Source organism: Oncorhynchus clarkii, chromosome 9, assembly GCF_045791955.1.
Source record: "Oncorhynchus clarkii lewisi isolate Uvic-CL-2024 chromosome 9, UVic_Ocla_1.0, whole genome shotgun sequence".
In the NCBI taxonomy this organism is placed as follows: domain Eukaryota; kingdom Metazoa; phylum Chordata; class Actinopteri; order Salmoniformes; family Salmonidae; genus Oncorhynchus; species Oncorhynchus clarkii.
This window is the reverse complement of record NC_092155.1, coordinates 45553383-45567132: the sequence shown is the minus strand read 5'-3', so window position 1 is coordinate 45567132 and position 13750 is coordinate 45553383. Positions and strand designations below refer to the sequence as shown.

At 40.4% G+C, this 13750-nt stretch overlaps 1 protein-coding gene across 1 annotated transcript in view; it reads right to left on the bottom strand.

Moving 5' to 3' along the window:
* Positions 1-375: 375 nt before the first annotated feature.
* LOC139416404 (G protein-coupled receptor 153) overlaps positions 376-13750 on the bottom strand; it is a 34311-nt gene continuing 20936 nt past the window's right edge. The window contains exons 3-5 of the mRNA XM_071164986.1: positions 11162-11351; positions 8271-8452; positions 376-5446 (exon numbers count right to left, since the gene is read on the bottom strand). Of these exons, the coding sequence (XP_071021087.1) occupies positions 4622-5446; positions 8271-8452; positions 11162-11351 (1197 nt within the window). The 3' untranslated portion in view covers positions 376-4621. The remainder of the gene's footprint in view (positions 5447-8270; positions 8453-11161; positions 11352-13750) is intronic.

The following is a 13750-nucleotide window of genomic DNA, read 5'->3' as shown; positions in this document are numbered from 1 at the left end:
TTGGGGGTAAACATCGGAGTATAATGCTTGTATGGATGTCAACCCCAATACATGTCCATCATGTAATCATCATAAATCAACTGCTTAAAAACGACTTTGACTAATGTCACCGATTTCTGTATGCTAATTTAGCTATGCTATCAGTTTATAGGAATACCATTTAGCAATTAGTAGTCACTTCTAAACCTGAAAAGGGACAACTAGCCTAACTGTTATGCAACGAAAACAGTCAAAAATATAAAAATCTGACTTTAGTAATCACATTGTGTGCCTGTTACAATACATTAATCATGACGGATTTGACAAATATCCTTATTGCTTATTACTGATGAATGTGTTTTTATTTATTTATTTCTGCTTGTATTTATATTTTGATTTGTGTATTTTCTATAATGTATGTAATTCATGGCTCATCTGTAAAAGAGACCTTGGTGTCAGTATGACTTCCTGATAAAATAAAGGTACAAATATATACATAACAGAGCCAGTCAAAAGTTTGGACACATACTTATTCAAGAGTTTTTCTTTATTTTTTACTATTTTCTACATTGTAGAATAATAGGGAAGACATCAAAACGATGAAATAACACATATGGAATCATGTAGTAACCCAAAAAGTGATTAAAACAAATCAAAATATATTTTATATGAGGTTCTTCAAAGTAGCCACCCTTTGCCTTGATGACAGCGTTACATACTCTTGGCATTCTCTCGACCAGCTTCACGAGGTAGTCACATGGAATGCATTTCAATTAACCGGTGTGCCTTGTGGAATTTCTTTTTGCGTTTGAGCCAATCAGTTGTGTTGTGACAAGGTAGGGGTGGTATACAGAAGATAACCATATATGGTAAAAGACCAAGTCCATATTATGGCAAGAACAGCTCAAACAAGCAGAGAAATTACAGTCCATCATTACTTTAAGACAAGGTCAGTAAATTCTTTGAAAGTTCTTTGAAAGTTTCTTCAAGTGCAGTCGCAAAAACCATAAAGTGCTATGATGAAACTGGCTCTCATGAGGACCGCCACAGGAATGGAAGACCCAGAGTTACCTCTGCTGCAAAGGATACGTCCATTAGAGTTAACTGCACCTCAGGTTGCAGAGCAAATAAATGCTTCACAGAGTTCAAGTAACAGACACATCTCAACATCAACTGTTCAAAGGAGACTGTGATAATCAGGCCTTCATGGTCAAATTGCTGCACAGAAACCACCACTAAAGGACACCAATAATAAGAAGAGACTTGCTTGGGCCAAGAAACACGAGCAATGAACATTAGACCGGTGGAAATTTGTCCTTTGGTCTGATGAGTCCAAATTTGAGATTTTGGTAACCAACCGGTGTCTTTGTGAGATGCAGAGTAGGTGAACGGATGATCTCTGCATGTTTGGTTCCCTCGTGAAGCATGGAGGAGGTGTGATTGTGTGGGGGTGCGTTGCTGGTGACACTGTCTGTGATTTATTTAGAATTCAAGGCACACTTAACCAGCATGTCTACCACAGCATTCTGCAGGGATACGCCATCCCATCTGGTTTGCACTTAGTGGGACTATCATTTGTTTTTCAACAGGACAATGACCCAAAACACACCTCCAGGCTGTGTCAGGGCTATTTGACCAAGAAGGAGAGTGATGGAGTGCTGCATCAGATGACCTAGCCTCCACAATCACCCGACCTCAACCCGATTGAGATGTTTTGGGTTGAGTTGGACCACAAAGTGAAGGAAAAGCAGCCAACAAGTGCTCAGCATATGTGGGAACTCCTTCAAGACTGTTGGAAAAGCATTCCTCATTAAGTTGGTTGAGAGAATGCCAAGAGTGTACAAAGCTGTCAAAAAGGCAAAGGTTGGCTACTTTGAAGAATCTCAAATATAAAATATATTTTCATTCGTTTAACACTTATTTGGTTGCTACATAATTCCATATGTGTTATTTCATAGTTTTGATGTCATCACTATTATTTGACAATGTAGAAAATAGTAAAAATAAAGAAAAGGTGTGTTCAAACTTTTGACAGGTACTGTATATATATCCACTTTGTTGAATGTGCACCAATCGAGCTCGTTTCTATACCCCATGGTCTGCGTTCCATTGACCTCTTAACCGCATTTATGTCATATGCCAAATGTTTAGCTTATATGCCAAATGTTTGGCATATGACACAGAGTACAAGGAGTGGAATGTTAGCAGAAAGAGTCTGGTACCCAGGCTAGCATTTAACTCCATACTCTTATAGTGCATTATAATGCATATTATAAGCTGTCATGACTCCAAGTAGTTATAACATCCTTATAATACATCACTATGATGCATTATAATACCAATGTGTGTGTGCCTCATAGAAAGTCTAGATTTTTTTTACAACATAATAAGTCTATAAAAGGGTTAATTGGGGCACACTGCGAGTTGAAAGTACTATCACTCCATTTAATGAATTGATCTGCAAACCTACACAAAACTTGTCTAAATACATTCATGTCAAATGTCAAACTTAGGATTTTAGAACGGCCAAATTAACATATTTGGGGAATATTACATTTTAAAGTTTAAAACATTTGTAATAACAAGTTATCAATAGAATTCAAATCTTTCCAGCATGAGGAAGACTCAGTTGCCTTGGTCCATCATGCCTCAATGGTCTTATACACCTGATGGGCCCCGATTTCAAGTGTTTCCCAAAACACCATCTAGAGTTTTGTAAGAATTTAAGCCAAGGATGTCAAAGCAAAAAGGAATATAAATGTGTACCCACACCGCCAGTGAACCACATACTCTATAAACACTGCAGTGCATTGGTGGTGGTGAATTTAATGAACACCATTCACGTTCCTTCAGCCATGCTTGGCTTCACTACTTACTGGCCACCCTTTGGCATGTCAAACATTCTCTGAAAAAGCACCTCGTTCTAGTCGAGGTCACCCAGAGAACCTGTACTTCTATTCATGGTCCTTCGATCCAGATTCACTGATTGGTCACAGTTAAATCAATAGAAATATAATCCCTAAAACGGGGAAGACCCTCAGACCATTGCAGTTTGACTGTACCCTCATTGGTACACTTAGTATGACTGACATGGAATTATATTTATATGGTGCAAGTATGTGCCAGTAGCACTGAATGTGGCCCTCATCCTTTTTAACAGACACTATTTTAGACTATTTAGATGCAGCTCAGCAAAAGGATCCTAATCCTAATTTGAGATCTGCATGCATCATTTTACCTCCCAGATATATCACATTGACATCAATGACTGATTTATGTGAATGTCTGAGTTACATCTTTCAAATTGGGATATGGCAGATGTTTTGGACATGAGCCATTGGGTGCATCTCAATAGTGTAGTGACTCCCTCTCCTCGTCTCCTTTCTTCATCCTCACTGAGCTGAAAGAATGGGAAAGGTGTAAACTGATTGCAAGATTTACCTTATCATTTGATATCTGTGCCGATAGAGAGGAGACAAGGAGGCTTGGAGACCAATTCCGACTATTGAGATGCACCCCTGGTCTGGAGGATTTTCCTCTGCACATCCTGGTGCTTCCTAAAAGGGCCACTGGGGCCAATCTAGAGATATACAGATTGACCAACACTCTGCTGCTAAGTGTCAAGCACCATTTGTGAGGTTAAGCTACTGTTAACGGCTGATGTATATCATATTATGTATGTCTGCATGAATATCTGTGCGTGTGCTGACCACTGTTACACATTTGTAATCATAAATATCGAATGACAGTATTTATAAGAGGAAACAAGAAAACATCCCAGTCAAATCCTCAATGAAAGAACGAGGAGCACACCAAACCATACATCCAATGTACCTGTAACTGTCATTATGTACACGTCACATCCACTCCACGCCGAGTTAACTTTTTCAAAGTGTCTAAGGGATGTCATGGTAGAAATTCTTCTTACACAACCATGTAGAAAATGACACTGAAGTGAGGCAATTGCAATAATGTCTTTGTATAGGATATTTAACGATAGGCCACAACACAACATCAGAGGGCTTCCTTCATGAAGAAATAAAGTTTTGTATATTTCCTAAAAACATTCCCTCTCTTCCTTGTTTATTTTGATCAAAAATCTAGCAAATGATCATCCATCAAATAGACACGTCATAACCACAACAAATAAGAACATGGCCTGTTTTGGCCTTGCCCTCTCATCTCATAACACCTTACACAATATCTGAGATTTTGAAGTGCAAAAAATATCAAAATACCAATTTCCCCCCCAATCCTTGTACAATAAATGACACAAAACAAAAGAGTGGAATATGCACAAGATTAAAAGGAGATGTTAGTATGGGTTTACTAAAAGCAATGTGTTTGAGTCACTATGTGGTGGAGCTCACTGCCTCCCAGGAATTGCACAGCCTCTTTCAAAGTTGCTACGTTGTCTAGCCTACCAGGTACTAAAGCAAAGGTAGGCAGGTCATGAAATGTGTACAAAGCTTTAAGGCCAATAAAACAGAGTATAAGTCCTGGCTTTGGGAGTTTAGTGTGGTTGAAAAAAATCAACCATTATTTAGGATATACCAGTATGAAATCTTTCCACCACCCCAATGCCATGGTTCTGTAATAATAATACTAATAATATTCATAATAAAAACTTTCTCTACTCTATCTAGGTGGCAGATCCTATGGAATCTGAGTGAAATGTGATATATCCCGAGGCTGATGCAGAAGGTGAGCTTATAAAACTATTTGTGCTCCCTTTACTATCTCCCGTAGTCAGGTGCTTGTGTCCCCCCCAGTCGGGCCCAGCTCTGTGGGTTCCTGTCCTGCTGGGCCTGTGAGACGAGTGCTCCCCAGTCCGCAGGCTTTGCCCCGCGGGGACTAGTTCGCCATGGCGCTTCCCCTCCCGCCGGTGCTCACGGAGGGAACCTGAACGGCATGCCCCGGAGCTTTCCCCACCGCACGCCCTGTCTGCCCTGTGTGAGCCATCTGGTGACCCTCCCCGACTGCAGCTCCTGCCATGCTGCGAGAGGCGCCGCAGGGCTTGGGGCTCACGCTCAAAATCGGTGAGCGGGAAATGCGGATACAAGATGATGTGCTGCTCGTAGACGTCTGGGATGAGGGAAATGGTGGAGGTACGGCGTGGGCTCTTCATGGGACTGGGAAGCGGGGTCTCATCGATAAAGTTGATGACCTCGTCGCGGCTAAAGCAGCGCAAATCTGCCTCCTCGTAGCGCTCGCCACCGCTCACCCGCGGCAGCTGCTTGAGCATGTGCCCGCTATCCTCTGAGCGCCGGCGCTTGCGGTGAGGGTGGCTCTCCTCGTGGTAGGAGACCGGGCTGCTCCTGCGCCTCTCGTGGCGTGGCAAGCTGGAGTTGTAATGGACCATCCCCATCACGTCCTCCGTGGAGCCCCAGTGGTGTAGGTAGGAGGGGATCTGGCCGCTGGTCCACATGTCGGTTTCGTCGTGGGAGAATCTTCTTGTAGGGGGTACCTGGCGCAACACAACACACAGACCAATAACATCAGCTTGTATGGAGAAGGTTAGGCCTGGATAATATGCATATGAAAATGGCTATACATTCATACATTTCGATGAAAAAACAACAGCAATACATTTTGTTTCTCTTACTGCTAAAACTACAAATGCAAAGTTCTTTAAATGATTTGGTGTTAAACATTAGGCTGTTTTCTAATCAACAGTTGTCTTCTCTAACATGAGTCAACTCAATTAACACATATCTGTTTTTGAAACTATTATGACAGTAATACAGCACTACTATAACAACTAACTTGTTGGGCTAAACGGCATTCTATTCCAAATTGATACTCACATTCCACATTGTTCTGAGAACTAAGTAGGAGAGACATAACGTCAGCTTTTAGTATGGGTTTGTCAATGAGAAGATACACAGCACAAAACTAATATCAGAGTGCCACTATGTGGTGTCTTTTGGTAAATGCAGAAATGAAACAGCAGACGATACAGTAGCGTTGAGTGAGAAGTTTGACCAACAGGGGGAAGCAAAGCACGAGTAGTAGTTGAAAATGAGGAATGACAGGGGAAGGAGGGGGAATGTCATCCCAACGAGATGCAACATGGCAAATGAAAAAGTCTGATTCTGTAAATATAAGCCATTTGAGAATTGCACCAACAATTCTTAAATGGAGCTACATGTTAATGTTATTTAAAAAAAAAAAGGATTTATTGAAATGTATTGACAAATTGTAGCACCCCAAATAGTTGGCAACAATATGTAGTTAATATATCTGTTTCAATGCCATGACATGTATTTAGTTGTAATACAAACACATTTGTTTTATTGATAATTATTTATTGATAATTATTTTCCATTATACAGTATTGACTGCTAAAACACAGACTGTATCTTAACCAATTACATACTGAGTGCACAAAACATTAGGAACACCTTCTCTTTCCATTACATAGACTGTGAAGGTAAAATCCAGGTAAAACCTATGATCCCTTATTGATGTCACTTGTTAACTCCACTTCAACCAGTGTAGATGAAGGGGAGGATACAGGTTAAAGAATGATTTTTAAGCCTTGAGACAATTGAGACATGGGTTGTGCATGTGTGGCATTCATAGGGTGAATGGGCAAGACAAAATATTGAAATGCCTTTGAACGGGATATGGGAGTAGGTGCCAGGTGCACCGGTTTGAGTGTATCAAGAACTGCAACGCTGCTGGGTTTTTCATGCCCAACAGTTACCCATGTGTATCAAGAATGATCCACCACCCAAAGGACATCCAGACAACTTGACACAACTGTGGGAAACATTGGAGTCAACATGGGCCAACATCCCCGTGGAACACTTTCGACACCTTGTAGAGCCAATCCCCCGATGAACTGAGGCTATTCTGAGGGCAAAAGGGGGTGTAATTCCTAATGATTTGTACACTCAGTGTATAAGATGTACTATTTAGACAAAACAGAATCAATGGTTTAATGAGTCAATGTGGTGAAATGATAGCTACTGTATACATCTCTGTTTCAATAACTATCCCAAAATAGAATAGACTCGATCCTACTAGAAAATAGAATGAGCGTGACTATCAACAAGAGACTGAATCAGGAGATCAAATTTCAGTCTATATCATATCATAGGCCCATAGATTTCATGGCTACTAATTTGAAGTCCAAGTTGCCAGATAAGAAACGTCGGCCAACTGGCACCCAGCTATCATAAACCATTTATAAAATAACATGAATATTTGATGTCTAAATCTAAGGGCTACACCTCCTGTGTGCTACTTTCTTGTTAGCATTACACTGTGCTGTGCTACATGTGGTTTTGCTAGCAGCTATTTGCTACATGGAGTAGTCGAGAGCCCAATTGGGTGATTGTTTTGCAAAAAGAATGGAACAAAGATGACACAGTGGTAGATGTCTTGCGGGGGTGACCGTAAGTCTGGGTTGTGTTAGGTAAAAGGGCCATGGCCATTCTTAGTTTAGGTCTCCAAATTCAGCCTTCAAAAGCCTTCATTTCCTCTCCAATCCTCTAATTATGCTGCTCTTTTAGTTCATTTTTATCTGGGCCACACGACTGCACGCACACACACTCACGCACACATTGTGCGCAAACTCGCACACACACACGCGCGCAAGCACTCGCACACACACAGTTGTGGTTTGGTTGTTTGTAAGCTCTTGAAGACTGCATGTTGGGAGAGCAGCATTGGGGTTCCTAATAATATGTCAAAGAGGAGCATTTCACAGCTCTACAACTGACTTGCTTTGAGCCCGGAGTCAATAGGACTCAATTGGAGTCAATGGTACTCAATAGGAGTCAATGGTACTCAATTGGAGTCAATGGTACTCAACAGGACTCAATAGGAGTCAAAAGGACTAAATAGCATTAGCACGAGCAAGCATTTGCATTGTTTTAGCAGAGTGGTTCAGTCAAGGATATTGGAAGTCAGCATCAGCCCTACCACCTCATACTATTCTGGTACTTCTATGTTTAACTTGTGATACTACGATGAATAGGTTGGAGGTCTGTGAAAGACCCACCTATAAACATTAGAGAAACTTATCTGCAATGAAGGTGAAAACAACTGATGGTCATATTTGCCAAACATTAGTCAGCCAGATATATGCTTTTTGACCTTTCAATGCCATGTCTAGATAGGAAATATCAGTTAGCAAAATGTAAAATGATTCCAGCAAGATCAAACAATAAGATAGATATTATAGTAGGCCGAAGGGCCTCTTTCACCATGCACATTGTTATCTGTATTTGAAGTGAAAAATCAATCAATTGTTGAAATAATAAAAATCAATGGAAATATACCTGCAAATACTGCATTTTATCTTCCTGTAGTTGCAATGGATACCCTTGTGGGACCCCCATTTCTAAGGTTGAGAATTCGTACTTGGCAATACGGTCTACCGTCATGATATCAGCCGCGGAGCTATAGTCATATGGTCTGTCATATATTAAGTCCGCATGAATTCCTCCATCTTGGCTGTTTTCTGCAAAACGCAGAAAAGCATACGCGGCGTCAGGATTAAAGACCAACGTACTCAAAATACACAGACAGACAGACAGACAAGACGAATAGATAATAGAGACAATTCATCTTTCTCTTTTTTTGGGGGGTGTCCGCTGGGGTTCCTAATCAAACAGGAGTCACTGTAGCCCTCGAGGCCTCGAGACATTCTTGCAGTCTTAAAGATTTTTAAAAAAGTTAATATTTTAAAATAAAAAAAAATTCTAGTATGAACCATTAAGTGTTATATATCTTTTTATTCAGAATACTTCAGACTATCACAATATATTATATTATTAACTAGTGCCTTTTTTTGTTGTCTTTGTGGCAATCACAGATCTTTGCTTTTGTGAAAATAATTTCCGATATTGTTGTGAACTTAGTCTGAAGTGTTTCGAATAACAGGGAACATAACACTAAGTGGGTCATTATGTTGTAGATTGTGACTAAATGATTGTGACTAAATTATCTCTGCAACAAGATGCCCTATGGCTCAGAGGGTTGAACAGTGCATTTGAAAAGAATCACTGACTGAAAATCATGACTGTGGGCGTTTACCGAATAGAAAAATACAAAACAACTTCCAAATTCAGAGACCCTGTCCAGAAATAATGATATTAATATTTCAAAAACTGGGGCTTATCGTGAAAACCATAATACTACAAATCAAAGGAATACTTTCAAGTAATCATTTTACATACTGTATAACTTGTCAGGCAAATTTAGGATCAAAAGAAGAATTGCATTCGATTCAATGAGAGGTCAATTGGAGATCGGTGTAAAATGCTGATCTTAGGACAAATGTTGGCCGGTAGGATGGAGGATGAGATTGGCTATTTGCACAGGCAGCATAGCATGCAAGTCAGTAGCTTTGGAAACAAGAAACAACCCTTATACATACAACTGTATTGTGATATACAAGGCAAGCCCTCTGAAAAATAAATAAACGCTAGCAACATTAAAACCACACAGAAAATACATTGTCCTACATTTGAGTTTTTTGCCTTATGCTAAACAATCAACATGGATGGACGTATAGAAAGGGAGGTTATTAAAAAGGTGTGGGAGTTAGAAAGAGGGGAGAGGGGAGATATTAAGTTGAGTTTAAACAATTTCATTGCAAGAAAAGGCAAGTTATTTCACAGGGTTCATTTCAATTTGCAGGTTTTTAACATTGATGATTTTTCGAGTTTCTTCTTCTTATTTTGATCTCATATCAATATAGAATAGTTCATATCTACGCAATCCACAATTAACAAACTATACGGGCCATTACGTTTATCATGTGACCTAACTTTAAAGTTAATTAGGGACCACAACTTGGGTAAGTGTCTGTGTATTCCTGAATTGTAAATATATGTATTCTTTGGATCACTAAGCCATTTTGGTTTGTCAAAATGGCTATCTCATTTGCATAATTTACCTCACTTGCATAATTTGAGGGAATATTGTGAACGAGATTCCTTGTGATGTCTAATAGGCCTACAGCCAACATGGACAGGAACAGTTTAGTGCATTTCCAAAAGAGTATTGAGTCATCCCGGCAGTATCTGTTTACACTCATACGCTGACATTAGTCCAAAGAAACTTGATAGGTGTGCGTACAATCATGCCTCGATGTGTATCATAGATTTAAGAAAAATGCATACCAGAATCTCATAGGATTGGAAATATGACCATCGTGCTGAAATGTACTGCGCTTTTTTTATCTAGTTAAAGTCCTTCAGTATTGGTTTTGTTGTAATCATCATAAATCCTCTCTTTATTTCTGCGTCGTGTGTCAGGGTGTTCTAGGCCAGGGAAGATTTCACAGTTTGAATGCATTCAAGTGAAACAAAGTCAAATTCTGCGGGGAAAGTATGTGCTTTTCCAGCAATATCTTGTAACAGTCCGAGAGCATAGCATATAATTCACTCTTTTTAAATGAGCCCACTAAGAATGAAACCGCAAAATAAGTCCTTCCTACAGACACTTTTTGTTTGGTCACTTCCTCTCCACTTGGAGAAAAAGGTCACATGATAGGTCACATGATAAATCAGACCACATCAAATTAGACCGATCACATAAGGACCCCCAGATGGCTACATATGACCACATTAAAGGAAAATGATATATACTGAATCAAATCTAGCGTTGTAAGCTGAACAGACATCACTCTCAAAACAAGATCTCTCCAACCCTGCTCCCGGAGAACCTTCTAGGTCTGCTTATTTCAGTTGATGTTTATCTACAAATCAATCATGCTCAATTCGTGAATTTTACTACTTTCGACAGAACATCACCATAGACCTACATGGCGTCCCCAATGTAAATCAATTGCCCGATTCAGAATTCAAATCCAGTTTTATATCTTCTGAATCCATTCACAGATTACTATCAAATCATCCATTCATAAATCAACCAAGGCCAAAGCTAAGATTGGGCTTGTGCACTAAGGTGAGACGCCAGCAGAGGCTCCAGGACTGGGGGTTGCTGACCTCTACCCTTATCCCCCGCTTAATCAAATGCCCACAGGTCCTATGCCAGTTCTCCAGGACCAGACTTTCAGACCTCTACCCCCTACCTCTTACACCCCCCCCCCCCCCCCCCCCCCCCTCATGTTATGAAGTCACCATAGCCAGGGATTGGAGGGGGTAGATGGTGGACAGATGGAACCTGGCCTGCTCCACCTCCCCCTCCTCGCCCGTTTTACCTTCGTCCACGTCGTCGTTGGACATGATGGCCACACACTTCTCCCAGACCATACGCACGTCTGCGCGGTAGCGGTCGCACGCCCACAGGAACATGGGCAGCAGGATGGACTGAGCGATGGAGCACCACAGCACGCACAGCACCATCCAGCTGTAGGAGCGGTCATACTTCAGACTGGTAAAGCTCACCACCTGCATGAGAGGGATAGAGGGAGGAAGGGAAGATGGAGGGCACAAGGCATAGTCCGGTCAACATCAAGTACAAAGCGAAACTACTACAATACCCAAGCGGATATTTTTCCAACAGAGCGGATTATGTTTATATCTCAAGAAACACCAGCAGAGAAGTGTGTCTGTGGTGCCTCTCCCTGAGCAGAAGTGTATAGTATAGTATAGTATAGTATAGTAGAGTAGAGTAGAGTAGAGTATAATGTGTTCCAGGACCAAAGCATGTACTCCTTTTCACTGGGCCTTGACACTTTAATCAAATTGATTAATTCAACTAATTAACCAGCCTGAGCAACAGGGCATAACATTTACTTTTCGGTTCACCAGCCACTGTGGCAGGTAGATTTAAGTAGATTTAAAAATCTACCAGCCACTCAGATTTTTTACCAGCCAAAATACTTTCCCCCCCACAAAAATTACACCAACAAAACAGAAAATAAACGGATGAGCATGTTTTGTAATGTTTTAAAAAATAAATTATGTATTACTAGTAATAATTAACTAATGTGGTATATTGAATAATTATACATTTTGTGACATAAGTCTTTTAACCAAAATATCACAGACAAACATTTTCACCTGCCTCTTTATGAGGCTGCCGTGGTAGCATGACTCCAGTCATGTTTGTGCATGTGAAATTGAGTCTGATTAGTAGTTTAAGTGTCTGATTAAGTGTCTTCTCTTCCCTAGCAGTTGAAACTCAAACAGAAAAACAACCTAACTTGTGAACAAAACAATGTAAATAGCCAAGAAACACAAGGACAAAGTCTCACTTCGGTTCAAGTAAATGAGTTCAACTTTTATGCCTGTGTGCAGTGCTTCTAAAAATGAATCTTTCACTCAGCTCTTCATGTGCGAAGAGGCCCCAGCCAGGCAGTGTTGCAGCGCAAGGTGGAATAGGCTATATAGGATTCATAGTTCTTTGACTTTGTGCGTAGAATTGACCAGCTATCAAACAAAATGTCGGAAATACTTTGAAAACCACTGCAGCATTTATTTGACTATAAATATGATCATGCTTGACTATTTTATTCACAAAATACACATCTTACTTGCCAATGCCAAACTCTACCTGCATTTGGCAGGTGGCATGTGCTAAATTTTAGGCCCTGCTGAGCGACGTCCCTGGTGTAATGAGTCAACTTCAGGAGCACAATGGAGGGTACATCAATGAGCCACTCGATTAGGCCAATTAGATCACTCTCAACCTAATCTACATCTTCATTAGATGTAAGATACTGCAGGGTTTTTCTGGATAAAAAGGGGATTAAGTGGTGGGCGTGACAATGGGCGTGGCAATGGGCACAATAAATATTTTTTTATGTTTTATTTTTTTAAATAAAAATTCTGCAATTCTCTGAATTTTTCGATGGAGCCAAGATACACTATATATAAAAAAGCACACTACACGGCAAAAGTATGTGGACACTTGCTACAGCTAGCTAGCACTGCAGTGCATAAGAAAATAGTTTTGAACAAATTAATTCCTTCTAAAATGAAGGAGAAGAGAGCGAGAGAGATATTTATATGTATTTGTAAATATTTATATATTTACAATTTCACTTAATTAGCCGAATGCAGCTAGCTAGTTTAGCTTACTCAAACACCCGGCTCAAACAGAGAAGGATGCTATGTTACCTAGCTGGCTATGGCTATCCAACACTGGAACTATTCCAAGTCAAGGTAAGTTTTTGGTTGTATTAATTTATTGCCACCGGCACCTGCTAGTGTAACTTCTAAACTGCTTGCTAACTGTACACTGTACTGCATGATTGTAGCAGGTTTACTAACGCATTAACTCTAGTAGCTATGTTGACTATGACATTAGCTAATATGGTGACAATGCTGTAGGCTGTGTGTAGTGGTTATGATATGAAGGTTTGGCTTGGAAAGTTTTTTTTGCCTGGTCACATACAGCTGATATGTTGTGCGTTGAAGTCCACAAGCGAAGGGAAAAGGTGACAGGAGGAGTTATCTATCGATCAAAGGGATCATGCTGTTTGTATGTGGCTGCTATGAAAGTGAACTGTGTTTGAGTGTGATCAGGGGTGTATTCATTCCGCCGATTCTGTTGAAAAACAATTCTTAAATGGAAACAACAAACAGAACAAAACAGGGATAAATATACCTGAATTTGTTCAATAGAAACTCTCGTTGGACTGATGATTACACCCTAAATCAGCTATATGCAGGCAAGATTGTGCAAGGCGGTTTTGAATGTGTCAGTGTCTGTCTCCTTGATTACTCAAACTTCTCTTGACCTGTGCACCTACGCTGTAAACTTTCATTCATAGGCTAGGTTGTAGCAACCTCATGATGGGAAATGGGACCTACCATGATGGGACCATGGGACCATGATGGGA